General features: G+C 52.1%; 1 protein-coding gene across 1 annotated transcript in view; it reads right to left on the bottom strand.

Annotated features, from left to right (window-relative positions):
* The window catches only part of RAB11FIP4 (RAB11 family interacting protein 4), a 118,035-nt gene that overhangs the window by 51,029 nt on the left and 41,628 nt on the right, over window positions 1–25,378 (bottom strand). Inside the window, exons 3-4 of the mRNA XM_047833502.1 lie at window positions 21,904–21,991; window positions 20,472–20,560 (exon numbers count right to left, since the gene is read on the bottom strand). Coding sequence (XP_047689458.1) covers window positions 20,472–20,560; window positions 21,904–21,991 — 177 coding nt within the window. The remainder of the gene's footprint in view (window positions 1–20,471; window positions 20,561–21,903; window positions 21,992–25,378) is intronic.

The raw sequence follows: 25,378 nt of genomic DNA, 5'->3' as shown, positions 1-25,378 counted from the left end.
CAGCTGGTAGACAGAGGGCCAGACTCACACATGACTGTGTATGTGGCCACAAGCTTTTTCGTCTCTGGGTGCTAGTGGCCGACCAAACCCTACACTGTTATCACACGGCCACACTCTGCTTCCTCTGGGGAAGAAGTGGCAGCTACCTCACAAGGATGCTTCACATTTCATACGACACCCTGGGAAACCCACAGAACCAGTTACATTTCTGTAACAAAGATGATGGGTTCCAAGAGCAAAGAAATTTGTCAAACTGCCTACACCTCCCTGCTGGGGGTCTCAGAGGCACACAGGAGCATTTTAAAGGCTCCCAGGAGCCCTGCAGTGGAGGAGCCGAGACATCTTTCTGGAAGCATTTCTGGGACTCCCTTGCAGGAAAGCCCCTTTCTGAGGAGCACGTTTTAATGCCCCCAGGCACGGCCTCACACTGGGGGATGGTGGGGGGGGGGGGGGGGGCTCTGTGCCACCCGTCTCCTGCACCCAACCAAAACTTCGATTTTAAGTCCCTCTGCGCCCAGATCAGAGCCCATGCTCAGGCTCCAAAAGCTAGTAGGAATGGGCTGGGTAATTCTTCCACTTTCTCTCCCCAGGCCTGTCCTCACTCTTGCATAGGGAATGCTGACTTTTATTCTTTTGGATAAAAGATGGTCCTCCAGCAAGGGGATGCTCCCAACGAGTAACCTCTGAAACTATGCAAATCCCTCAGGGCAAATGAGTCCTTCTGGTCTTTTCTCCCAGGCTGGGGGAAGGGCAGAGTTACCTCTGAAACTATGCAAATCCCTCAGGGCAAATGAGTCCTTCTGGTCTTTTCTCCCGGGCTGGGGGAAGGGCAGAGAGGAGACACCTGGGAGACCAGCGAAGCCTCAGAGAAAGGGGACACAGGGCTGGCTATCTGAGGTCGGACAGGTATAGATTCGAACCCTGCACACCGTGGGCCTGAGACCTTGGGCAAGAGCCTTCACTGCGGTCTGAGCCTCAGCTTCCTCATCAGTGAAATGGGTATAACAGTACCTACCTGGCAGGGTTAGTCTAAGTGGGCAGAATGGGGTGATATGGTGACAAGGGATTAGACGGGTCAAGTGCCCGTGCTTAGTTGACACTCCATCCGTCCCTCCCCCACCCAGCCCTGTGTCGGGCTCTTGATGGGACACGGGTCCAACTGGAAGAACTCCTAGGCTGGGCTGGAAATAGCAGGAGGCCAGGGAGATCTGGGATGGAGAGAGACAAGGACGGGCAGGGGTGGGGGGGCAGGCAGAGAGGGAGACGGAGGCTTGATAGAAAGAAGCAGAGACAGAGATAAAGGGAGACAGAGGGACAGAGCTGGAAAGAGACACACAGGTAGAGAAGCAGAGAGAGCAGGGAGGGCACAGGCAGAGGAACAGAAAAAGGCCAGCTGAGCGGGTCCAGGCAGCCAGAGTTCACCTGTGGGAGGTCAGGCCCCGCCCAGAAAGGGCAGAAAGGGGCCCTGCCCTGCCCAGCCCCCCCCTCCCCCCTCGCCTCAGGGCTGCTTGCCTTCTGTCATCTGCCCTGGGGACTTCACGTTCTTGTCTAGAGGACTGCAAGGGTGGTCCCGCCGCCTCCTTCCCCCACCAGCAAGGGGACTGGGGTGAAGGCAGGACAGGGAGGAGGTGGGGAGCTAGGAGCTCCTCAGGGAGGGGCGAAGGTTGTGGCCCGGAGCTGGGGAGCCCTCAAGGAGGTGTGGGAGCATGGCCTGCGTGTTTCTGCACCTGCCAGAGAGGCGAGCTCCTGATTCCAGGAAGGCCCTCATTCAGCCAGTCAACAAACACAACCAAGTAACCCGATCAGGCCCAGGACTGGGCAGGGCAGAGGAGTCAATGAGGCTGGTCCCCATCCCTGGACAGGGCAGTCCAGACTTAGGGAAACCTGGGAACCAGCACGTCCCACCCTCCAAAATTCCCATGGTTGGCCCGTGAACTGATGTCTCTACCACCAACCAGGACACAATGCTGGTTAGCCGAATTCAGATCAGGCTTCTCTTCCTCCCCCAGGTCTGTGCCCTTTGGTCCGTCCTGGCCGAGCCCACTCACAGCCCCTTCCTAACAGCCCTCCTTAGCACCGCTGGCCTCAGGCTGAAACATTCCTGACCTGCTCCGAAGGCACAGTCCACCCCCCGCCCCCACACGCACACTGCCCCACACCGGTTCTTTCCAGCTTAGTTTATTCCTCCTGCCCCACCCTTGAGACGCTTGCCGATCTATCGATCTATCGGTCAGAGCTTTGTCCCTAGCTCAGCGGTCCCTCCTTCTGTTTCAAAAGTTCCTTCTCCCTCCTTGGAATAATGATTCCAAACGGTCACTTCTCACTTTTTTTTTTTTTTTTAAGAGATAGAAATTTATTGACTACCTTGCAAGGGAGCAGCAGGTAGGACAGGGAAGGACAGACTGTCTGCCAGTCAGTCGCCCCTTATGAAAGCTGAACTTGTTTTTGTTGATGTCTGTCAAGTTATTTGTAATCAAAGACATTCCACTCGAACTGATACAACAAAAATAAACCATACAGGGCCGCCTGGGTAGCGCAGTCGGTTAAGCGTCCAACTTCAGCTCAGGTCACGATCTCACGTTCCGTGAGTTCGAGCCCCGCGTCGGGCTCTGGGCTGATGGCTCAGAGCCTGGAGCCTGTTTCCGATTCTGTGTCTCCCTCTCTCTCTGCCCCTCCCCCGTTCATGCTCTGTCTCTCTCTGTCTCAAAATAAATAAACGTTAAAAAAAAAATTAAAAAAAAATAAACCATACAGAAAAAGGAAGTAAATCATGAAATGGAAAAAGCTCTCGACTCACCATCAGCTCTAAATTTCCTAACTACCAAAACAAGAAAGGGACAGCAGCGAGTTCTACAACAACTCTTATCATCTGACGATAGAAGAAAATCCTTTCATCAGGGAGACTTCCCCCCCCCCCCTGCAAAAATCCTCAAAAGAATGTTTTGGATTAAAGGGTACAGGAAGACAGCAAATTGGGTAAGGTTTCTAACAGCAGTTTGAAGGAAGTTGAAGACATACTCTGTTTAGGGTTGCCTTACCCTGAGCCAAGGGAATAAAAACAAACCGTATGTCCGTGAAGACGTTTTTCTAAGAAGGGTAAGATGAAACAGTGTTATCTCACAAGGAACTCCATACCAGGAACGGAAAATCTAAAGGAAGGGGGGTTAGCGTGTCCTCAGGAAGACTTTCTCCCTTATCACTGGGCCGAACTTCTGCCTGTAAATTCAGGATGGCACTCTCCCTGTATCTCACAAGTATCGGCTGATATTCACTGATATTCACCCCAGCAGATTAAGGTCCTTACATGCCTGGCCTGGGTGTTGGCCCTCCCACCCATCTCCAGGGATCCTTTCAGCCCAGATTAAAAATTCCCTTGAGGGGAGCCAGAATATTCTGTCACAGCACAGGAAGAAGACCAGGCCAGCTGTGGTAAAGGCAACTGTTCAGAAATGAGCTCTGGAGGTAAAGTCACAGCATCAGAGTTGAGAAGATGCTTAACTTCCCTGCCCCTGTGGTGAGAGGAGCCCTCTCTGGCCAACTAGTTACAGGGGGTGTGTACAAAGCAGGGGCTTGGCAAGGCACAGAGGCAGGGACTTGTTCAGTGCTCCTCCTACCCATCCGCCCTGTGCTGATCATCAAAGAGGCCTGGGGAGAATTGTCAACCAGCCTGGGACTCCCAATGCATCCACAGAGCCCATAGAGCATTTCTATCTCAAGAATCACACTTTATGCTGTGTCATATTAATTCCGGTCATTTTCTTTGCCCTGGTGGGGTGTATGCGGCAACGATCAGGATGGGAACAGCTATTTCTGTCTCTTACAAAATGTTCGAACGGGCACTGTGTGTCATATGTAAGTGACGAAGCACTACATTCTACTCCTGACCCCAGTATTACACTATATGTTAACTAACTAGAATTTAAATAGAATTTGGGGGGAAAAATAAACACAAAAAAGCATGTTTGGGCATTTACCCTCAGGCTCTGCAGGCATGATTTTCTTGGCAGCCAGGCCCTCCCTTCTTTGGAACAAGGTCGGACACAGGACCCAGTGTGGGCCCAATTCCTGGGAATGCCCCCAGGGCCTGAATTGCCTCCTAGTACAGAATCTGTTTATGGGATGCTGGTGTGAAGGAGGGCTGGGACCTTAACATCACTGGTCAGCTCCCTGTCAGCAACCCTGGGGCAAAAGGTATTCAGACTATGAGACATGACTCCCAATCTATGCACCGGGAATTGAGAGACTCCAGCATTTTCTAGGCACTGTTCTGTCTTCCAAGGATTCTCATTTTTCATTTTAACAATAACCCTACGGGGCGTCTGGCTGGCTCAGTCAGTAGAGCGTGTGACTCTTGATCCGGGAGTTGTGAGTTGGAGCCCTATGTTGGGCTTAAAAAACTCAGAAAACAAACATAAAACTCACCACAATCCTACGAAGAAGACACCAGTTATAAGTGGTGTAAGTCGAAGTGACAGGGTCAGGGTTCAAATCCAGGGCTTCAGAGCCCAAAGCCCATGTGCTCCCCAAGTGTAAATTAACTTTTATCTCCAGGGCCGGTCAGGTGGGCCCATACGTGCCTGTTCCCCAAACCAGAGCTCAGAAGGCACTCTGCAGTGTCTCCCAATTCTCAGGCAGGTCAGCTGTCGTGTCCTGCACTGGTGACCTCAGGCGGACTCAGCATCCCCAAGGAGTCTGCCTCGAGGAGAAGAGCGCAGAGAGGAGACAGAGGCGTGGCGGAAGCTAGCGGCTGAGCACAATTTCTGGCAGAGAATCTGTCTCGTCTGTCACGGTAGCAGGAGTGCAGAGACAGAAAGCCGGCGGGCCTCACCACACGCGGAGGTGACAGTGACGGCTAGAAAGACCAGCTGCTGGCGGAGAGTGCGGGGAGGAGGGAGGAGGCAAGGCAGGGGCCCTCAGAGCTCTTTCGAGGGGAGGACCTGCGAGTCACCAAAGGTCCTGCCTGTGTGATCCCTGACCAGCAGCCACCACCACCTGGATGCAGGTAGAAGGCGCAGAATCGGAGGCTGTGTTTTGTTAAGTCCCCCAAGCGGTTCCTGCTCGCATCAAAGCATCGGAGCTCAGGGACAGAGTCAGAGCAACCAGTCGCCTCCCTTTCGGGTCCTGTCTGAGCCCCCCAAAGCACGGAGGCACAGTGTGACTTTACATACAGCCTTCGAGCTGGAGGGGACGTCCCCCAAGTGCTCCCAGGTGGGAGGATGCCCACGCCATCCCTCCCTGGCACAGCTGGGGTTCATCCATCCACCTGTGCGGCCCGCATGCACGCCGGCCTCTCCGAGCCAGGCACTGTGCTCTGCGAGGCAGGCTCAGTGGGGAAGAGACAGGCAAAGTCCTCCACCCACGGACCGAACATGGGGGACACAGACAAGACACACATAGGGGCGCCTGGGTGGCTCAGCCGGTTAAGCGTCCGACTTCGGCTCAGGTCGTGATCTCACTCACGGTTTGTGGGTTCGAGCCCCGCATCAGGCTCTGTGCTGAACGCTCAGACCCTGGAGCCTGCTTCTAATTCTGTGTCTCCCTCTTTCTGCCCCTCTCCCACTCACACTTGTCTCTATCTCTCAGAAATAAATTAACCTTAAAAAATTTTTTTAAAAAGACACACATCGACAACTAAGATGGCGGCAAACAGTGGCACAGGCTCTAAGGGAAATAAACAGATGTTTGGATGGCGGCAAGGACAGGGTGTGGAGGGGGTTCCTTGAGATGCGTGGTCAGGGAAGGCTTCTCTGAGGAGGTGACTTTTCTTGCTGAAACTCACAGGATGCGAGCGCAGCTATACAAAGATTTGGCTGGAAAGCCAGGATCATGGGGAAGACGGGAAAGACGCAGCCAAAGATTTCAGGCAACATTGAAAGCGCGTCGGCCGTAGGGAGACATCGGGGTTTAGGATTTTATTCTAAGATGATGAGCAGTACGAAATTAACCAGCCGTGGGGGCGCCTGGTGGCTCAGTTGTTTAAGCGTCTGACTTCAGTTCAGGTCATGATCTTGCAGTTCATGAGTTCGAGCCCCGCATCAGGCTCTGTGCTGACAGCTCAGAGCTGGAGCCTGCTTCTGATTCTGTGTTTTCCCTCTCTCTTTGCTCCTCTCCCACTTGCCCTCTGTCTCAAAAATAAAAACAAATTTTAATAAAAGGAAAAAAGAAATAAAAAAAGAAATTAACCAGCCCTTGGTCTGAGCATCAGGATGGCATTTGCTGATGGTCGGGGGGAGCCGTTGGGGCGGAGAGAGCAGAGCAGGCACAAGGGGTTTAGTGTCAGACATGACTGCATACAGGAGTCTGGAGCCAAAGGCAAAGACAGTGGGGCCATACTGCCGGGAGCTGGCGGGTAACCTTGCATTTAGAGCCCCGGGACCAGGAGTGGGTGTAGGTGAGCACGAGCAGAGGGCTGAGGACCCAGACCTGGGACCACCACCACCTAACTGGAGCCAGAGGGCGTGAAGCCCGCAAAGGCGACTGAGGAGGAACAGACGGACAGGTAGGAGGGAGCCCGTGGAGCGAAGGGGAGAAGTCTCGAGAAGGGGGAGGTCATCCGGACCAGGTCCTGCTGAGAGTTCCCATAAAACGAGAATGAGAACCCACCCTCGGACTGGACAAGGCAGAAACCCTGGTGACCATGAAAAGGGGCCAAGACAGGGTTGAGAGGGGGGAGCAGAAACAGAGATGAGAAAGTGGGTGCAGAGAGCTTTGAGGAAAGGGGTGATGGGCTCAGGTGGGCATCATGATATTACATCCGCTGCACGCAAGTGGCAACACCAGGGCTGGGGCCGTGGGTGCTTGTCCTCCGGCAGCCAAGAGGGCCTGGGACCCAGGGCTCAGGCAGAGGAGCGCTCTTTGTCAGAGCAGGGTCACGTCACCCACCATCCCAGGAGGACACCGTGTGTGGGTGCAGTTGGTGCCTTTGGGAGAGGGGAGGGAAGGGAAGGAGATGTCACCTGTGCTCTCCAGAATTCCCCTCAGGGATCGGAGCCACACTGAGAAGACAATCAAAGCTACCCCTTACCGGGGCACCCAGGTGGCTCAGTTGGTTAAGCGTCCGACTCTTGGTTTCGGCTCAGGTCAGGGGCTCGTGGGTTTATGAGTTCAAGCCCCACATCGGGCTCTGCTCTGGCAGTGTGGAGCCTGCTAGGGATTCTCTCTCTCTCCCTTGCGCTCTGCTCCCCCTCCCCCACTCACTCTGTCTCTCTCTCTCTCTCTCTCTCTAAATAAACTGAAAAAAAAAAAACCAAAAACAACCCTACCACTTACTGAGGGCCTCGTTTACGTCAGGACCCTTAGCAACATGATTTCATGTGTGAGTGAGGCATGACCCCTTTGATGTTACACCTGTGGGCATGAAGAAGCCTCAGAGACGTGAAGCGACTTGCCCAAGGACACACAGAGAAAGTGGACAAGTGGAATGCGCGTTCAGCCCTCCTGACTCAACCCTGAGCTTGTCCCGGGGTTCAGAGCAGCCCGGGCGAGGATTAGCCATGCCTGGTAAGGATCTGGCCTAAAGGGCTCCTGCAAGGTAGGGCAGCCCCCAGACAAAGGGGGCTTGAACCAAGCCTCCTTGAGGCCAGCCGTGGGAAGAGGTGAAATCATGTCGTCCACAGATTCCTGCCCGGGGAGCCCCTCCCTGGCCCCAGCCACCCAGGGTCGAATTTCCCTGTTTCTCTCCCTCCCCAGCCAAGGCCAGTTTTGTTACGAAAATGGACGTCGCTTTTATTTTATTATCATAAAACAGCAATAATAGTGATATCTTATATAAAGTGGCTACACTCTAGAGGCAGGGGGACCCAAGCTGGTTACAGGAGCAGGACTCAAAAGAGCAACCTGTCAAACACAACTATTTTAAAACTTCCTTCTTGGGGCGCCTGGGTGGCGCAGCCGGTTGAGCGTCCGATTCTCGGTGTTGGCTCAGGACATGATCTCACGGTTTGTGGGTTTGAGTCCCGCGTCGGGCTCTGTGCTGACAGTGCAGGGTTTGCTTGGGATTCTCTCTTTCTCTGCCCCTCCCCTGCTTGTACTCTTTCTCTCTCTCTCTCTCAAAATAAATAAATAAACAAACATAAAAGTCCTCCTTCTTATTTTTCAAATGCATGTGAATGATGCGTTTTAATGTTTGATGAGGTTTTCCCTGATTCCTGCGCTGCAGCTGGGATCCCAGGAAGATGGCGCTCAGGGCCCGTCAGGCCTGGGTGCCTTGAGAGATGCCATGCACAGCGTCCCAGAGGCTCAGGTGTCTTCCCCACGTTAGCCCACGTGGTCCCCAGGAGGCCCATGAAGTTCTCCCACCGGCCCCATTTACGGTTTTCTCCTGACGTCAGCCCTCCAAGAGAACACGACGCCTACTCTGATGCCCTCATCTCACTGCTGGGGACACCGGCCCAGAGAGGACGGAGATGTGGCCACTGCCATGGAGCAAGGACCCCCGTCTCCTCATGCTGCACTCTGGGGCCAGGTGCCAAGGTTCGTCGTGAGCTGCAGAGACACCCTCGTGGCCCATGGCATGTTCCCACGGCACCAGGGCGGCAGCCTTCTCCCGATTCTGGGGACAGGTGCCTCACGGTGCTCCCCTACTGTCCCCACACCCCACTTGCTGGCTGCTTCACCACTGGGAATACTGAGGCCCGTTGAGTAGGCACCAACAATGGGCACTTTAAATGTATATGGAGCAGAAAAACAAACCCAGTAGAACTCCCCACCCTCCACCCCATTTTATCTTAATGTTTATTTTTGAGACAGAGAGAGAGAGAGAGAGAGAGAGAGAGAGCATGAGTGGGGGAGGGGCAGAGAGAGGAGGACAGAGGATCCAAAGCGGGCTCTGCACTGACAGCAAAGAGCCCGACATGGGGCTCGAACCCACGAGCCGTGAGACCGTGACCTGAGCCGAAGTTTGACACTTAACCAACTGGGCCATCCAGGCTCCCCTCCACCCCCATTTTAATTTGGATTTAAATTGCACTACCCCAAAGGGCTAGATGATCAATATGGGCAAATACAAATTGAGTGCATTCTTTGGAACAGCTGGCTTGAACTTATCAAAAATGTCAATGTCATTAAGGGTGCAAAAAAAAAAAAAAAAAAGGCTGGTGAGCTATTCTAGATGAATGGAGACTAAAGAGACATGACAACTAATATAACATGTGATGCTAGATTGCACCTGAGATCAAAAAGGAAAGTTATGGGGCACCTGGGTGGCTCAATTGGTTCAGTGTCCGACTTTGGCTCAGGTCATGATCTCACAGTTCGTGGTTCAAGCCCCGCATCAGGCTCCGTGCTGACGGCTCAGAGCCCGGAACCTGCTTCAGATTCTGTGTCTCCCTCTCTCTCTGCCCCTCATCCGCTCACACTCTGTCTCTCAAAAATAGATAAACATTAAAAAATTTTAAATTAAAAAAAGTTCCAAAAATATTGGGAAAACTTGAATATAGAATTTATATTAAATAATATATCGCCTCCGTGTTCAACTCCTCACAAGTGAGAACCGTATTGTGGTTATGTCAGAGGACATCGTTGCTCTTAGGAATGTGGTCAAGTATTTAGGGATGAAGTGTCATAAGGCCTGCAACTAACTTTTTTTTTTTTTTAGGTAGGCTTGGTGCCCGGCACAGAGCCCAACATGGAGCCCAACACAGGGCTTGAACTCATGACCCTGAGATTAAGTCCTGAGCTGAGACCGAGAGTCAGACACTTAACCGACTGAGCCACCCAGGCTCCCCTGCCATGAACTTTCAGATGGTCCACCAACAAATAAATAAAGGATATACAGGCACAGAAAAATATAGCGAAAAATATACAGAAAAAGCAAGCGTCGGGAGCCGGATAAATGGGTATTCAATTGCACGACTCTTACGTCTTTCCTGGAGTTGACAACTTTCAAGGTAAAACGGTGGAGGAAAAGTAAATTTGTAGCTTCTGTAGCGGGAGCCTGAGCTCTCAGAAGGTTTCTACGTTGGGCTGCAGGTGAGGAACGTCTAATACGATTCCTGTTTCGGCTCCGACACAGGGAACACACCCCGGCCTGGCTGACCCAGAGGCCCCACGGGCCCTTGCAGGGCCTCTCTCTGGAAAAGCAGCGTCATGGCTCACTGGACCCCAAGAATGCTCCCTCCCTGCGCCTGAGCATCGGGCAGCCCGGTTCTACGGAGGGTGGCCACCTCGGAGCAGGGCCCTGCAATCCCACACCAGTCAAAGGGCAGCCGGTATTTCTTGAACCCACATGCTGCTCCAGTGTCCATTGTCACAGTATGAACCAGCATGTTACAGGGTCACGGCTTCATGGAATCGTCTGGGAGCTTTTATTTTTTTATTTTTATTTTTTAACGTTTATTTATTCGAGACGGAGAGACAGAGAGAGAGGGACAAAGAATCTGAAGCAGGCTCCAGGCTCCGAGCTGTCAGCACTGAGCCTGACACGGGGCTCGAACTCACGAGCCACAAGATCATGACCCAAGCCAAAGTTGGACAACTGAGCCACCCAGGTGCCCCCTGAGGAGCTTTTAAAAAGGCAAGACCCTAGAGATTCTGGGTTGACAGGTCTGAGGGACAGCCTGGGTATCCAGAATCTTAAAAGCTCCCAGGCAATTAAAATACGTGGCAAAGTTCAAGGACTCCCGGTGTAGACATTTACTTTTCAGCTTTGGGTGTGCGTTAGAATTACTTGGGGAACTTTTTTTGTTAATGTTTATTTTTTTGAGAGAGAGAGAAAGTGCATAAGCGAGGAGGGAAGGAACAGAGAGAGGGAGAGAGAGAATCTTGAGCAGGCTATGCACCATCAGCACAGAGCTCGACACGGGGCTCGAACCCATGAACCGTGAGATCATGACCTGAGCCGAAATCAAGAGTCAGATGCTTAATCGACTGAGCCTCCCAGACGCTACTTGGGGAACTTTTAAAAATAAACAAGAGGACCCCTCCTCAGATGAATTAAGTCAGAATCTCCGGGAGGTGGGGCCTAGGCATCAGTATCTTTTGAAAGCACCCGACACGGATCCAATGTGTAGCCGGGGTTGAGAACCCCTAGTTTGGACTGGGCTGCTTCTGAGAACTAACATCCGTCCTTATGTGATTGTGCGCGTTTGTGTTTTCCCACAATTACCTGTGTCAAAAATTTACTCAACTCATTCATGAGGGACCCAGCATGTTGGGGCAGCCAGCTGCTTTCAAGGAGAACGGGCGAGATCCAGGTGTGCATAGTCAGTGAAAGAAATACTGCTGACAGTAAACCGCAAAGTTAGATGCAAAATTGGTTAATATCTTACAGGGTAATAAACAAAACCCTTTCAAGATGAGATGTAAGTGGCCACGCTCCAAAGTTTGCTCAGGTGCTAACTCCGTGAGTCCAGGTTCTGAAGGTGAGCGTGAACTTGATCAATAAGGTGGGGGGGGGGGGGGGAAGCAGGAAGGAGGTGGAATGCACAACTGCCCGGAGAAGCCAGTGCTGGTGGCTGGCTCAGCCCAGCCTTCTTAGGGCAGGGACAGTTGGGGACGGACGGTTGGGGACAGAATGTGGGGGACAGGCCATCCAGGGCAGACCAGGACGGGGCGTGGGGGACAAATGAAAGGCCCGTCAGCATCTGCTCGGCTTCTGCCCCAGCCGCTTCCATTTTCATCAGAGTTCAGTTATTCCCCCAAGATGCGACCCAAAGGTCTTTCATTCTGACACAAACTAGGAGGCTTGGGACAAGAGGATTATTCTTTCCTTCAGGAGGAGGGAGGTATCGAACATAGAGAAATACTGTGGGCATATTCAGCAGAAAGGACGAAGCCGGGCCCCTCGCTGAGCCCGCTGAGTTAGACACCCTCTCGCCTCACCAGTCATCGGCACACAGGATACCACCACCCACACCCCCAGCAGCACAGCTGAATCAGAGCGCCGTTTGTCAGAAAAAGCGTTTTTAGACTCTAAAAGTGCCATTGTCACAAGTGGTTTTAGGAACACTCGCTCTAGGAGGGATGAAGTTAGGCAACAATATGCGTGGACCTGCAGGCCATAAGCTCCCTGGGCCAGTTCCAGACAGAAGCACAGGGCAGATTGTTAAAAGCTGTCCTGGCAAGACGGTGGGTGGAGGGGGGGGTGGGGGGTTGGGCAGAGCTCCTTCTGAATATGAGCAGAAGGGCCAGTTTGGGCCCAGGCCTGGAGCCTGGATGCCCAGCAAACCCCATTTGTTTTGCCATCGGGGAGGGCTGCTGCGTAACCTTGAAAGAGCTTCTGGTTCCCAGGGTGGGGGGTGAGGTGGGCAGGGGGCAGGGTGAGGGGCAGAGGAGAAAAAAGGAAAGCGCATCCCTACCTCACTCTAGACATCAACATTAATTCCATGGATCAAAGCTGTAAATATAAAGACCGAATACACAAAATAAAGATAAGATAGACTAGTTCCACGGTCTTGGGCAGGAAAGCCTTTCTAAGCACCACACCAAAAGCTAAAGCCATAACGGAAGAGATTGATGAGTTGGCTATAAAAGAATTATAAACTTGCTGTCATAAACAAAATTAAAAACAAATGACAAGCTGAAAAATTATTTGTAATGTATGTCAAAAAATGTAACATACCTGGGGCGCCTGGGTGGCTCAGTCGGTTGAGCATCCGACTCTCGGTTTCAGCTCAGGTCATGGTCTCACGTTTCCTTGAGTTCCAGCCCGACATGGGGCTCTAAGCTGACAGCATGGAGCCTGCTTGGGTTTCTCTCTCCCTCTCTTTCGGCCTCACCCCCCTTGTCTCTCTCAAAATAAGTAAATAAACTTAAAAAAAAGAAAAAGAGGGGCACCTGGGTGGCTCAGTCGGTTAAGCGTCCGACTTCGGCTCAGGTCACGATCTCATGATTTGTGGGTCTGAGCCCCATGTCGGGCTCTGGGCTGACAGCTCAGAACCTGGATCCTATTTCCGATTCTGTGTCTCCCTCTCTCTCTGTCCCTCCCCTGCTTGCTCCCTCTCTCTCTCTCTCTCTCTCTCTCTCTCTCAAATAAATAAATAAATAAATAAATAAACATTAAAAAAAATAGAAAAAGAAAAGAAAATTTAATATTTCTAGTTTTTCTAAATCAATGAATATTAATACATCCAAAGAAACTAGGGTGAAGAATGTGGGCAGGCAGTTAATGAGCAAAGGACTCCTAGTGACCAATAAATGTAATTTAAGAAGTTCAACCGTATTTCATTTTATTTATTTTTTAAGCAATCACTATGCTCATTGCAGGGTTTGCGATCCTGAGATCAAGAGTCACATGTTCTACTGACTGAGCCAGCCAGGCGCCCCAAATTCAACCATATTTAATTCAAAAGAGCAATCCTAATTTTTTCAGCCTCTCAAATTAAAAAGATTTGAGAAATCCTTTTTTTAATTTTTTAAAAAAATTGTTTTTTAATGTTTATTTATTTTTGAGACAGAGAGAGACAGAGCATGAACGGGGGAGGGGCAGAGAGAGAGGGAGACACAGAATCGGAAGCAGGCTCTAGGCTCTGAGCCATCAGCCCAGAACCCGACGCGGGGCTCGAACTCCCGGACCGCGAGATCGTGACCTGAACTGAAGTCAGACACTTAACCGACTGAGCCACCCAGGCGCCCCTAGAAATCCTTTAACACCCCGTTCCAAAAGGGTACAATCCTGATGGGAGAGTAAATGAGACATCTTCTGGAAAGGAATTTGGCGGTTGTATTAGAAATTTTAAGATGTGCATCCTTTTGATAAGATAGTTTCCACTTAGCAGGATTTATCCAAAAGGTTGGCAAACTTTTTCTGTAAAGGGCAGATAGGAAATAGTGTAGGCTTTCCGGTAGCCACCCAACTCTGCCACTGTAATGTGAAAGCAGCCACAGGCAAGAGGTGAGCAAACAGGGATGAATGTGTTCCAATAAAACTTTATTTATAAAAACAGGCGGCTACATTTGGCCCATAGGAACTGCAGGATGGCAACCTCAGACTTACTCTAAAGCAATGATTGCTGTCATGGGGAACCACTTAGCTACAAGAATGATGGTTACACTGCTTTTGTTAACCCCCCAAATTCCATTAATATATATGTACATATATGCTAACAATGAAGAACTGGTTAAAAAAAAACGTGGTTGTCTTCTTGTGACGAAATAATAAGTTGCTATTTAAATTTATACAGAGTCGGGGCACCTGGGTGGCTCCGTCTGTTAAGCATCCAACTTCAGCTCAGGTCATGATCTCATGGTTCATGGATTTGAGCCCTGTGTCGGGCTCTGTGCTGACAACTCGGAGCCTGGTGCTTGCTTCAGATTCTGTGTCTCCCATTCTTTCTGTCCCTCCCCCACTTGGGCTTGTGGGCTCCTCTCTCTCTCTCTCAAGAATAAATAAACATTTAAAAAATTAAAAAAAGATAAATTTATGCAGGAAAGTCATATAGCTACATGAGTATATCGAGTGAAGGTTAGAAAATAGCATATAAGTGACCTACTAGAGCTAATAAGGGGGTTTAGTAAGGTTGTCATGACAAGATCAACACCCCAAGTCAAAAGCTATCCTATACAACAGACATAACCAATTAGGAAATATTGCAGCAAAAGGATTCTACACATAACAGCAATAGGGACTCGAAAATATAGTCACCCTACGAAGAAACACACAGAATCTATTTGAGAAATAAAACTATTCTGAAGTCCTGGCATAAAAGAAAGCCAGAATAAATGAAGAGATATATTATGTTCCTGGATGAGAGAATTCAATATTGTAAAGAAGCCAATTCCCTTCATGTGATGTATAAATTTCAAACAAAATCTCTAGCAGGATTTTTAACAGGTTTTGGCAAAAAAGAATATTCTCAAAGAGAAAATACGTAAGAATAACAAAAAAAATGTTTTTAAATAAAGAAGGATGAAGGAGACTGCCTCTATAGATATCAAACTATAAAGCGAGAGTAGCTGAACTGGTTTTGGCTTAGAAATAGATAGACAAATAGATCAATATAACAGACCAGAGTCCAGAAGGAAATCCGTGTTTATAAGGAAATTCAGCATACGAGAAAGGGGTGAAATTTTTTTTTTTTAATTTTTTTTTCAACGTTTATTTATTTTTGGGACAGAGAGAGACAGAGCATGAACGGGGGAGGGGCAGAGAGAGAGGGAGACACAGAATCGGAAACAGGCTCCAGGCTCTGAGCCATCAGCCCAGAGCCCGACGCGGGGCTCGAACTCCCGGACCGCGAGATCGTGACCTGGCTGAAGTCGGACGTGTAATCGACTGCGCCACCCAGGCGCCCCAAGAAAGGGGTGAAATTTCAAATGAGTGGGGAAAGAGAGATTATCCGATAGTAGGAGCTTGAACAGCTGGCAACATTTTGAAAATAATGATGCCGGATGACTATACCCTTATCAAAAGCAAAAATAGTCTGCAGGTGGATCAAAGAGCTAAGCATAAACACGTTCTGTCTAAAAGTATCGGAAAAAAAATATATAGGGGGATACGTTTATAGCCTTGAGATAAAGAAGGCATAACATGTGAATGGCATAACAGGACTGGTAATGATCACGTAAGAATTTTAAAATTCTGTGCAATAAAAGACACCAAACCCAAGATTAAAGTACAAGCAAAATGCATAAAGATTGCCAGAATATATTTAGATGTCTTATACATCAATAAGGGAAAGACAAACAACCCAAAGGAAAATGAGCAAAGACTATGAATAGGTAACTCCCCAAAGAAGAAATCCAAAGGGCCAGTGAGCAGGACACATGGTCTACCTCACTAGTAAATAAATGGCAATGCAAAGAAAGCAAGGGGGAGTCTCCCTCCATCAGGCTGGTGAGCGGAGAAGGGAAGGGAGGAGGAGAGGGGAGACTGGCAGGTAGGTGGAGACCTTCCAGGGTTGGCAAAGGGGTGAGGAAATGGACACTCTCACATCCGGTCAGATGATACATCACTACTGCCTTTTTAGAAGAAAAATTTGGACGCGTTTCTTAAAACAAAAGAAATAAATGTTGGTGCCTGGCTGGCTTAGTCAGTAGAACAAAGGGGTTCTTGATCTTGGGGTGGTTAGTTTGAGCTCCATGTTGGGGGTAAAGCCTATTTAAAGAGAGAGAGAGAGAAAGAGAGAGAGAGAGGGCGAAAGTGCCATTTAGCCAAAAAATAAAAAATAAATAGGGCCTGCACACTCTTTGATACAGCAATTCCATTTTTAGATTTCTAATCCTAGAAATACTTACAGAACATTCTATGCAGCATGAATACGGGTGTGCTGGATATGGAGACAGGGTCAGCTTGAGCCCCGTCACCACAGGGTGAAAATGGTGTCACTATGGAGGGGACTTGGAGCCACCCTGGAGGCTGAGGTTAAGGCCCAGGGCCTCAACGAAGTTCAGGGCAGGTCCTCCTCCAGGCGGGGGCAGAGGGAACCAGGGGAGGCTTCCTGGAGGAAGCGTAAGTCTTAATGCTGAGCAGAAGTTAGCCCAGGGACAGTGGGTGGGAGGACATCCCTGGAGAAAGACAAAACTTATACAAAGTCTGGGACGCAAGAGAGAACTCCGCCTTTTCATAGAATGAGGAAGAGTTGGCTGTCACCGATTTCGGGGTGGCGAGGCTGGAGAAGGAGGTGGGACTTGGTTTTATCCCTTCGGTGATGAGGGGTCCCAGAAGGGAGTGAGAGAGCAGCCCCTTAGGGAAGATCCTGAGGCGCCGGGCTAAGGGTCTAGAAAGGCTGGGGATGGTGAAGAGAGCTGTAGGCAGCAGGGGGAGAAGGACAAGGCAGCAAGCGGGGATCAGGGGACTCGAGGCCGGCCGGATGTGGGGGCGGCAGCAATGACTTTGCAGCTTGGGGGCTGGCTGGCTGATGACATCATTCACTGAGATGGCAGTTTCACAGGAGAAGCAGGTGGCTTGATGCCCTATTCATTTTATGGGGTTCCCTATTAATTGGCCCACGAAGGAGAATGACCAAGGGCCCCGGATCTCACAGCATTTGTGGGGTCAGCTTCCACGGCACCACCCCCTTGCCTCTCGGGCCCGCAGTGGGGCTCTCCACACCTGCCCATGCCCTCTCCCCACGGAGACCCCTGTGCTATATAGATGGAGGGCTGTAAAGAAAAGAGGACAAGGGCCAGCCCACTGAGCAGGCCAGCCTTGGGAGGGATTCCCAGGGTGCTTCCTAAGACCCTAGCCCAGGGACACTCATCCATGGACACCAGGGACACCCAGCATCCCCTGACCAAATTCACATCCCCCTGCACCGGGAAACTCGCTCAACCGTTGGGTTTACTAAGGCCTCAGGGACGCTTTTGGATGCCCCAGTGTCGCAGGCTCTGAGGACACAGTTAGGGTGACATTCGGTAAGTTCCAGAACTGATGCAGCACAGGTGGCACCCACCCAGGAGGGACTCACATGGCCCAGAAGTCTGCACAGCAGGCTGGGAGCCATGGCGGTGACAGCCAGTGGCCAGAGTTTCATGTGCGGGGTGCCTATGGCCACCAGCAACACTAAAGTGTCTCACCATTTTAACGATGGCCCTCATCAAGTGGTGATGTCAGAGGTCCCCACCCCAGGGTGTCCCATCAGCGTGTCATCCCTACGTGGTCCCCAAATCACCCTTACGCTTTCGTCTCCGGCAGCACTTTGGAAGCCTGAGTGACCAGGCTATTGTCAGTCTCAAGCTGACCCCTAGGGGACAGCTGGGACACAGCAGGGTGCTGAGGGCCTGGTCCATGGGATTAAGACCTGCCCAGGCTGGCGCCCTCTGCTCCCCCGACCTGAGGAGCTGTGGGCCTTTAGCCGAAGGGAGCCCAGAGCCGCACATTAGAGGAGGCTGAGCCAGGAAGTGGATTCATTCACGTCACGGGGACCCGGGGCCTCCGGGCCTTCACAGCCTGTCCCTGCAGGAGCCCACAGGCCCAGCAGGCTGGACTTTGACCTGTTCCCCCCTGCCTCCCACCTCCCAGCCCTCAGGAGTCCATGGTAAGGAACAGACCCTGGGTCAACCGAGCTGCCCCACTGGATGCTCCAGAACAAGGCTGAGCAGTGTGTGCAGTGATCAGTCTCCACCTCCCCAGGGTCCTGCCGAACCGAGCCACCTGAAAGAGCCAGACCCACAGGCAGGGCATGAAGCGATCCCCCGGAGGGGCTTAAACCCAGGGGAATAAAAACACATACGCAGGCAAGGTCCTGAGAGAGAGAAAATGAGGGGTACTGGGGCTGCTGAGGTTCGACTGGCACGTGCTTCTCGCTTTTCTCTAACCTCTTTTTATTCTGGAAAATAGTGTTGTTTAAAAGCAGAGCATCCTCCTGGAGCCCAGGGCTTCCGTGTCTGTTTCCCACCTTTTCTTCTGGAAGTGTGGACGGCCACGCATGGGGGCCAGGCGAGCAGCCCGTGGCTGCGGGGATAGGGCCCGCCTGGCGACCCTGGTGGGGGGCCTGGCCGCGGCTACCCCCTGCCCCCCAGCTCCCCGTGGGCAGGCCTCCATTTTGACAGGCTACCGAAACACCAGTGTCCGAGGGTAAAGCTGATGAGCACCACGTTCTCGTGCTGACCTCCACAACGCGGCACGGGAGGAAGGCAGCTCTCATGTACTCGCTAATAAGAAAATTCGTATTTCCTCAGGTCCTTTAGACCGGTGTGCCCAGCCCTGTTTACAGCTGAGGAAACTGAGGCGCAGAGGGATTGAGAGCGGCTTGTCCGGTGTGCATATCCAGTCAGTGGCCCAAGTGGGGTGTGGACCCAGTCCTGGGTGACCCCACAGCCTTCCTCCTCACCTTGCTTCCTGCTCGGCTCTCCACGAGGGGTCCACCCCCAAACCCTGGGGACGCTCCGTGTTTGTCCCACATGGGGAGTCCTCTGCCCTGATCCTGGCCCACATCCCATTAGCTGGGCTCAAACACATATTCACGCCACATCCACTGGGCCTGTCAAGGCAGGCCTGGAGCCCAGCTCTCTGCACTCATCCCTGGGGGGCCCTCATTTTGGGCACAGCACCCTGGAGGCCAGCCACCTGGCTTCCGTGTTGGGGGCCCCGGCCCCGCACCCCGTGCCTGGCTCTGGCTTCTGCCACCTTTGAGCGTTGGCTTCTCCCATATCATTCTGCTGGCCTCCCTCAGCGATACAGCCCTCTGTGTGGACTCCCGCTCATCCAGTCCCCATCCTGACCCCACCACCCGGCCTAAGTGACCTCTGGGGTCCTGGATCTCCTTCAGCTCTGGAAAATACTTCTGTTTGGGGGAGTTCACCAACCAGAGGCGGAGAGAAGGTATTGGAGCTGGCCTGGATGACAAACCGAGCGAATCGTCCTCCAGCCCTGGGGTGTCTCAGCCAGAAGGGCCCTTGGAGCCTGTCAATATACGCATCTTAAACTGTGTCTGTCTGTAGGGTGTAGCCACAAGTGTTTGGAACGAGAGTTCCGAAGCTTTATAACAAACACACCGCTGGGCACGGATAAAGGAAAACAGCCATGAGGGCTGTGGCGTGTGCCCCACCTTGGGCACAGAGTTCCTCAGGCCCTCAGGACTTCCTGAGTGACGGGAGTGCCTTTAGTCACGCGTAGGGAACCCCTTCCCGACACGGCTGCGTTCCTGCCGAGGAGGTGACACCGGGGGGGCCCCTAGAGAGCCTCGGGATGGGTGTGGCCACCAGAAAGACCCAAGTGTGATTAGAAGGTGGGAACATCCGGCTCGCCCATCCCCCCACCCCAGGCTGCACGTCAGTTTTTCGAAGTTCCGACAGTTTCCGATCGCTGAACGGACACATGTGCGGGGAAGCCGGTGGGTCTGGAGACGGCATGCGATCGCCTCACCGACCCCCGGCCCCCGCCACGCTTTGCCTTTGCACCTGTCCCATTAGGCTCTTCCTGAGTCGTGTCCTTTGTAATAAACGGATAGTCGCCAGTACGGTGTGTCCCTGGGTTCTGTGACTTGTTCCAGTGAATTACTGAACCCGAGGGGGGTTGTGGGGACCCCAGCCAGCACAAGTGCAGGCAGCCTGGGCACCCCATCTGTAGCTGCCCCACGGTGGGGCAGGCTCGTGGGACTGCGTCCGTGACCCTTGGGGTCTGCACTAACTCTGGAACGGAACGGAACCGCTAGAAGCCTGCTTGGCGTTGGAGAACTGGCGGACCGAGGACCCGGCGGGGCTTGTTGTTTGGGAAAAACCACACAGGGACCAGTTGGCTCCGTGGGTTAAGGGCAGAGGAGAGAAGAAAAACAAAATGCAGTCCTGCCTGGTGTTGACCTCAAGTCTGTCGTTTCCCCTGTTTGACTCAGTTTCTCCCTGGAACCAGAGAGGGGGAACCGAGTGCTTCGTGAGGACCCCCCCCAGTCCCTACCCTCGCAAGGGGCCTGGCTGCTCAGGTTCCAAAAACTATTTCTTGACTTGAAGCCAAAGTGTCCTCGAAAGGGGAGGCCCTGGGGCGTCCCAGACACCAACAGGGTGGAGCAGAAGCAAAAAGATCATAAAGGCCAAGGCAGCGCCTCGGGAGGCTCCTCCACCCGCTCACGGGAGGCCTCGGGCCTCCCCCTTCTTACCTGCTCCGCACAGTCTGGGATCTCGGGCGTGCAGGGCAGCGTCCCTGCGCTCTCCACGGACAGCACATCTTTCAGCAGCTCCTCGCACCCTGCAGACGGACAGACAGTGCAGGGTCAGAACCTCAGCAGCTTTGCTTCTGATCCACGGGCCTAGGGCAGGAAGGGCCATGGGGGGCAGGTGGCCCAAGCGTCCAAGAGCCCAGCTGATCCTTCAAAGGCAGAGATGGCGCGCCAGGCCCTGGAGAGGCTGGTCCCGGGCTCTGCCGGTGGAGCTGAGACGCACTGACCCCAACAGAGAACACACAACAGAGAGACTCCCAAATGCAGAGGGCAGGCCAGGGGCAAAGAGAAAGCAAGGAGGCCTCTCTGGAGGAAGGGACACGAGACAGTACTCCCTGCCCGGTTCACAGACACTCCAAATGCACACACTCCCCTGCGGTCGAGGCCTTCGACGGCCCTGTAAACTCCAGGACATCTAGGACAGGGTCACCCTCAGCATGGCTCCACGTCCCAGATGGCCTCCCTCCGCGGTTCCTGAGCAAATGCCCCCATATCTTTTCAGACAAAGGAGCACCCACAAAGCACCTGGCATGGGCACATGACAGGCCCAGTCAATGGCGGTCCTTCAGTCCACGCTGCGGAAGGCTTTGTGGGGGCCGCGTGCAGCCCCTCCCAACCTCTCAGCTCACTTCCTGTCAGCCCTCACCTCCAAGGAAGTGATTCCTGCTTCCTTCCCACCCTCCCAGAGCCGCAGGTGCCCCACAGAAAAAGGTTCATCCCGACAGGAAAACATGGCTTCCTTCACAGATGGCAGGAAAGTCTCGAGGGCCTGTGTTCTCTTCAGAGCCAGCAGGGAGGCTTGAACAAGTCTGCCTGCCCGGTGGCCCAAGCCGCTTTCTCCAGACAAGCAGTTTAGTGGTAAGAGTGGCCATGAGTGGCCTCTGATCCCTGGAGGTGCCTCACAATGGCCTTCGAATTGGGAAAAGAGAGGGACTGTATTTTGCTCCTTCAAGGAGGGGAGTGGGGAAGAGAGGAAGAGACTGAGGAGTCCCAAGGAAGAGAGAGGGGAGGAAACAAAGAGAACAGGAGAGAAGGAGGAAGATGGGCATCCACTGTGCCCCGAGGTCTGCCCACAGCTGTTCTAGTTTTCAAACTGCAAGTCCTGTGTCCTGGGAAACTGCCCGGGAGCTGGGTCATCCTGGAGGGAGGTGACCCGGAGGAGGACTCAAGGAGGAGAAAGGAAAGCAATCAGAAACCTTTCTCTACAGGACAGATGATGGGCAGGGAGGAAATGACTGTCCCGTGGGCATGGGGTGAGCCTGGATCCTTCTCCTCAGTCCCCAGGGGAGGAATCCCAGCTGAGACCCAAGTCAGGCCAGCTTCTGCAGCTGGACGGGATCCTGAGAGACCCCCTAGGACCCAAAGGTCTCACCTTTCATGGCGAACACCCCTCGGCAAAAGTCCTTGAAGTTGATTCTCCCAAGGTCGTTGGGATCCAAATATTTGACAAGTTTTTCCACCTGTGAGAAAGAAGGAGGGACAGATGTGAGGTCTCTAGAGATGCCCCATGGGGTTCACGGAGCTGGGGTGAGGGTGGCTGGGGAGGCTGGAATGGAGGGAGGGCTTGTCACCTGAGCCAAGGGGATACAGGGTCCTCTCCTAGGCCTCCACCCCTCACCCTGGATCAGCGCCAACCCCCCGACGGCGGCCGGGCCACTTGATTCTCTTGAGGTCCACAGACAGCACCAGGAGCCTTCCAATGAAGACTGGCACATGGAGAGTGAACGCTCTGATTTTTTTTTTTTAACTTAGTGGTTTCTTTCCTACAAAAATCATACGAGCTCGCTGCAGAAACTCCGGAAAAGAGAATGAATCAAACCCTGCCGTTTCCCACTTTTTTTCCCCTTTAAAACACATAGTTTGGGTGCAGCTGGGTGGCTCAGCCGGTGAAGTGCCTGACTTTGGCTCAATCGTGATCTCATGGTTCGTGAGTTCAAACCCTGAGTTGGGCTCCCTTCTGACAATACAGAGCCTGCTTGGGATTCTCTCTCTCTCTCAATCTCTCTCTCTCTCTCTCTCTCTCTGCCCCTCCTCCACTCTCAAAATAAATAAACTTAAAAAAAAAAACCACATGGTTTGAGCCACTTTTTTTTTTTTTTTTTTTTTTTGTAGTTCTGAGAGACCCTTGGCCAAATTCCCTTTTGTCCACAAGGAGGAAATAATTATGTCACGTTTGTCTACATCCTTGGAAAATTTTAAATTACAGATCAAATAAGATTTAAGGCAAAACCAATTACGGTCAAGACAGTGGCTGCATTTGCAGCACTTTGTAGGAGGGGGAAGGTACCAAGGGGGTTTCTATTTATTGATCTGGATGCTGGCCACACAGTGAAAACCCACTGAGCTGTCTGCTTGTGGCCGGCACACTTTTCTGTTCTGTTTGTACTTTATACTTCCATAAAAAATGTTTAAAAAACAAAGTCTGTTAATAAGGGTTTTTTTTTTTTTTTTTTTAGCCCAAAGGACTCAGCCATTCCTGATGTTTGGAAGGTTCTCTCCTGCTTAACAGTTTAATCAGAAACCCTTTTGTGGCGCCTGGGTGGCTCAGTCGGTTAAGCGGCCGACTTCGGCTCGGGTCACGATCTCGCGGTCCGTGAGTTCGAGCCCCGCGTCGGGCTCTGTGCTGACAGTTGAGAGCCTGGAGCCTGTTTCAGATCCTGTGTCTCCCTCTCTCTGACCCTCCCCTGCTCATGCTCTGTCTCTCTCTGTCTCAAAAATAAATACACGTTAAAAAAAATTAAAAAAAAAAAAAAAGAAACCCTTTCGTGCTGCCCTGTGGTACCACCCATGTTGTTAGTGGTTATACGATATGCTGCACAGTGGATACACCCTAATTGACTTAACGACCCCTAATGGTTGGGCATTTTCGTTATTTCCTGCTTTTTGTCATTACAATTCATCTTTGGGGGTTTCTACAGCTGTGTGATGACCAGTTAGGCCCTGGCCCTTCAGATCCTTGACTTCCTCATTGCTTTCTCCCCCATCCCACCTCAGCCGGCGAGGCCCTGAGCCACCCCAACCACACCGAGGACTTCCAGTGTCACTCACTCGAACACCCCACTCCCTGGCCGCGTCCTCCCTCCCTTTCTGCCCATTGTGCAGTTCTGCAGCATTACGGGGGCTGCTCCCTCTCACCCGCACGCAATCCATACCCAAATGCCATACCCTAAAGCCACTTTCTTTTTTACACACCACCCATGGAGTCCCACGGGTCACAGCCATTATCATCTCCCTTCCTGGCTGCCGAAGTTTCCTGATTCATCTACTCTCTGCCGCTCATCCTCCACTCCGACTGGATTCTGTCACCTCCTCCCCTGGTAAAAACCTTCCAGGGATTGTCCACTACCCGTAGGATAAAATCGAAACTCTGTAACATGGTCTACAAGGCCCTATATGATCTGGCCCCCCCAGCCCCATCTCCTCCCACTCTTTCCATCCCTCACCGCATTCCAGCCACACTGGCTTCCAGTCAGCTCCTTAAGCAAACCACTCTTTCCTGACTCAGGGCCTTTGCACATGCCGTACATCATCTCAAATGCTTGTCTTCCCCTCATTCATCACCTGATTTGATTCATCCTTCGGGTCACTGTTTGTGCCTTTATCAAATGTCTCCCCCTGAGACAAACCTGTCCTGACCACTCCTATCTAATTAGGGTCCACCTTCTAATAGCCTGTAGCACCCTATACTTTTCCTTCAAACAACTTACTGCAATTTGTAATTATATTTTATGCGATAATTTTATTACTTTGTGTCTTCCCCTCTAGGAAATAAGCTCCCTAAGGGCACGGGTCATGTCTGTTTCGATCACGGCTGCATACATGGTAGCTCCCACCATGACTGGCATATACTAAAAGCTTCACCGACATTTGTTGAATAACCGAATATGAATGGTTCTATGAGTCATCTAAATTTTATTTATTTATTTATTATTATTATTTTTTAACATTTATTTATTTTTGAGACAGAGCGAGACAGAGCATGAACGGGGGAGGGTCAGAGAGAAGGAGACACAGAATCCGAATCAGGCTCCAGGCTCTGAGCCGTCAGCACAGAGCCCGACGCAGGGCTCGAACTCACGGACCGCGAGATCATGACCCGAGCCCAAGTCGGCCGCCTAACCGACGGAGCCACCCAGGCGCCCCGAGTCATCTAAATTTTAAAGGCTTTTGGCAACAGTTGCCAAATTGTTCTCTGTAAAGACGTCTTAATTTAGTGTTCAGCCAGAGCAAGTGACTTCCCACTCGAGAGCTCCGAGTACATTTCCTTAGTTTTTGGCAACGGCCAACTTCGTAAGAACTCTCTTTTTGAATTAATTAGCGCCAGGCTCCACCCACCCGCACCCCCACCCCTCCCCCACCCCCACCCATAGTTCCAGCAACTGAAAGTCAGCTTCTTGAGATTTCTTCTGGAAGCCTGCTTCTAAATCAGCCTGTTACTTAGTGGCAGTCCCTCCCTCCCCTCAGCGCACACGCAAACCTTCATTCACTCACTGGGCGCTTCCTACATGCTGGGCACCCTGCTGGGGGCCTCAGGCAAGCGCACACGCGGTCACACACACACACACACACACACACACACACATGCATGCGCACACACTGCCGCACTCTCGTCAGGCACCTTCCTTCTCTTCCCAGTGATCACCCTCGGTGTCGAAAGCACAGTGGGGCAAAGAGGAGCTCTTTCTTTAGACTCCTTTCGGGCTGGGTTGCGGGCAGGGTACATCAAAGCACTCTGGAAACCGTAGAACACAGCATGCAGGCAAGGGGTTACTCTTACCGGCGGTATTGTTAACGCCCGTGGCCCACACCACTCACCGCAGGCTCCAAAGCCCAAGCCATGGTGGGGA

The sequence above is a fragment of the Prionailurus viverrinus genome, chromosome E1 (assembly GCF_022837055.1).
Source record: "Prionailurus viverrinus isolate Anna chromosome E1, UM_Priviv_1.0, whole genome shotgun sequence".
Lineage (NCBI taxonomy): Eukaryota > Metazoa > Chordata > Mammalia > Carnivora > Felidae > Prionailurus > Prionailurus viverrinus.
Note: the sequence above shows the minus strand (reverse complement) of the source record. Positions and strands in the feature narration are given on the sequence as shown.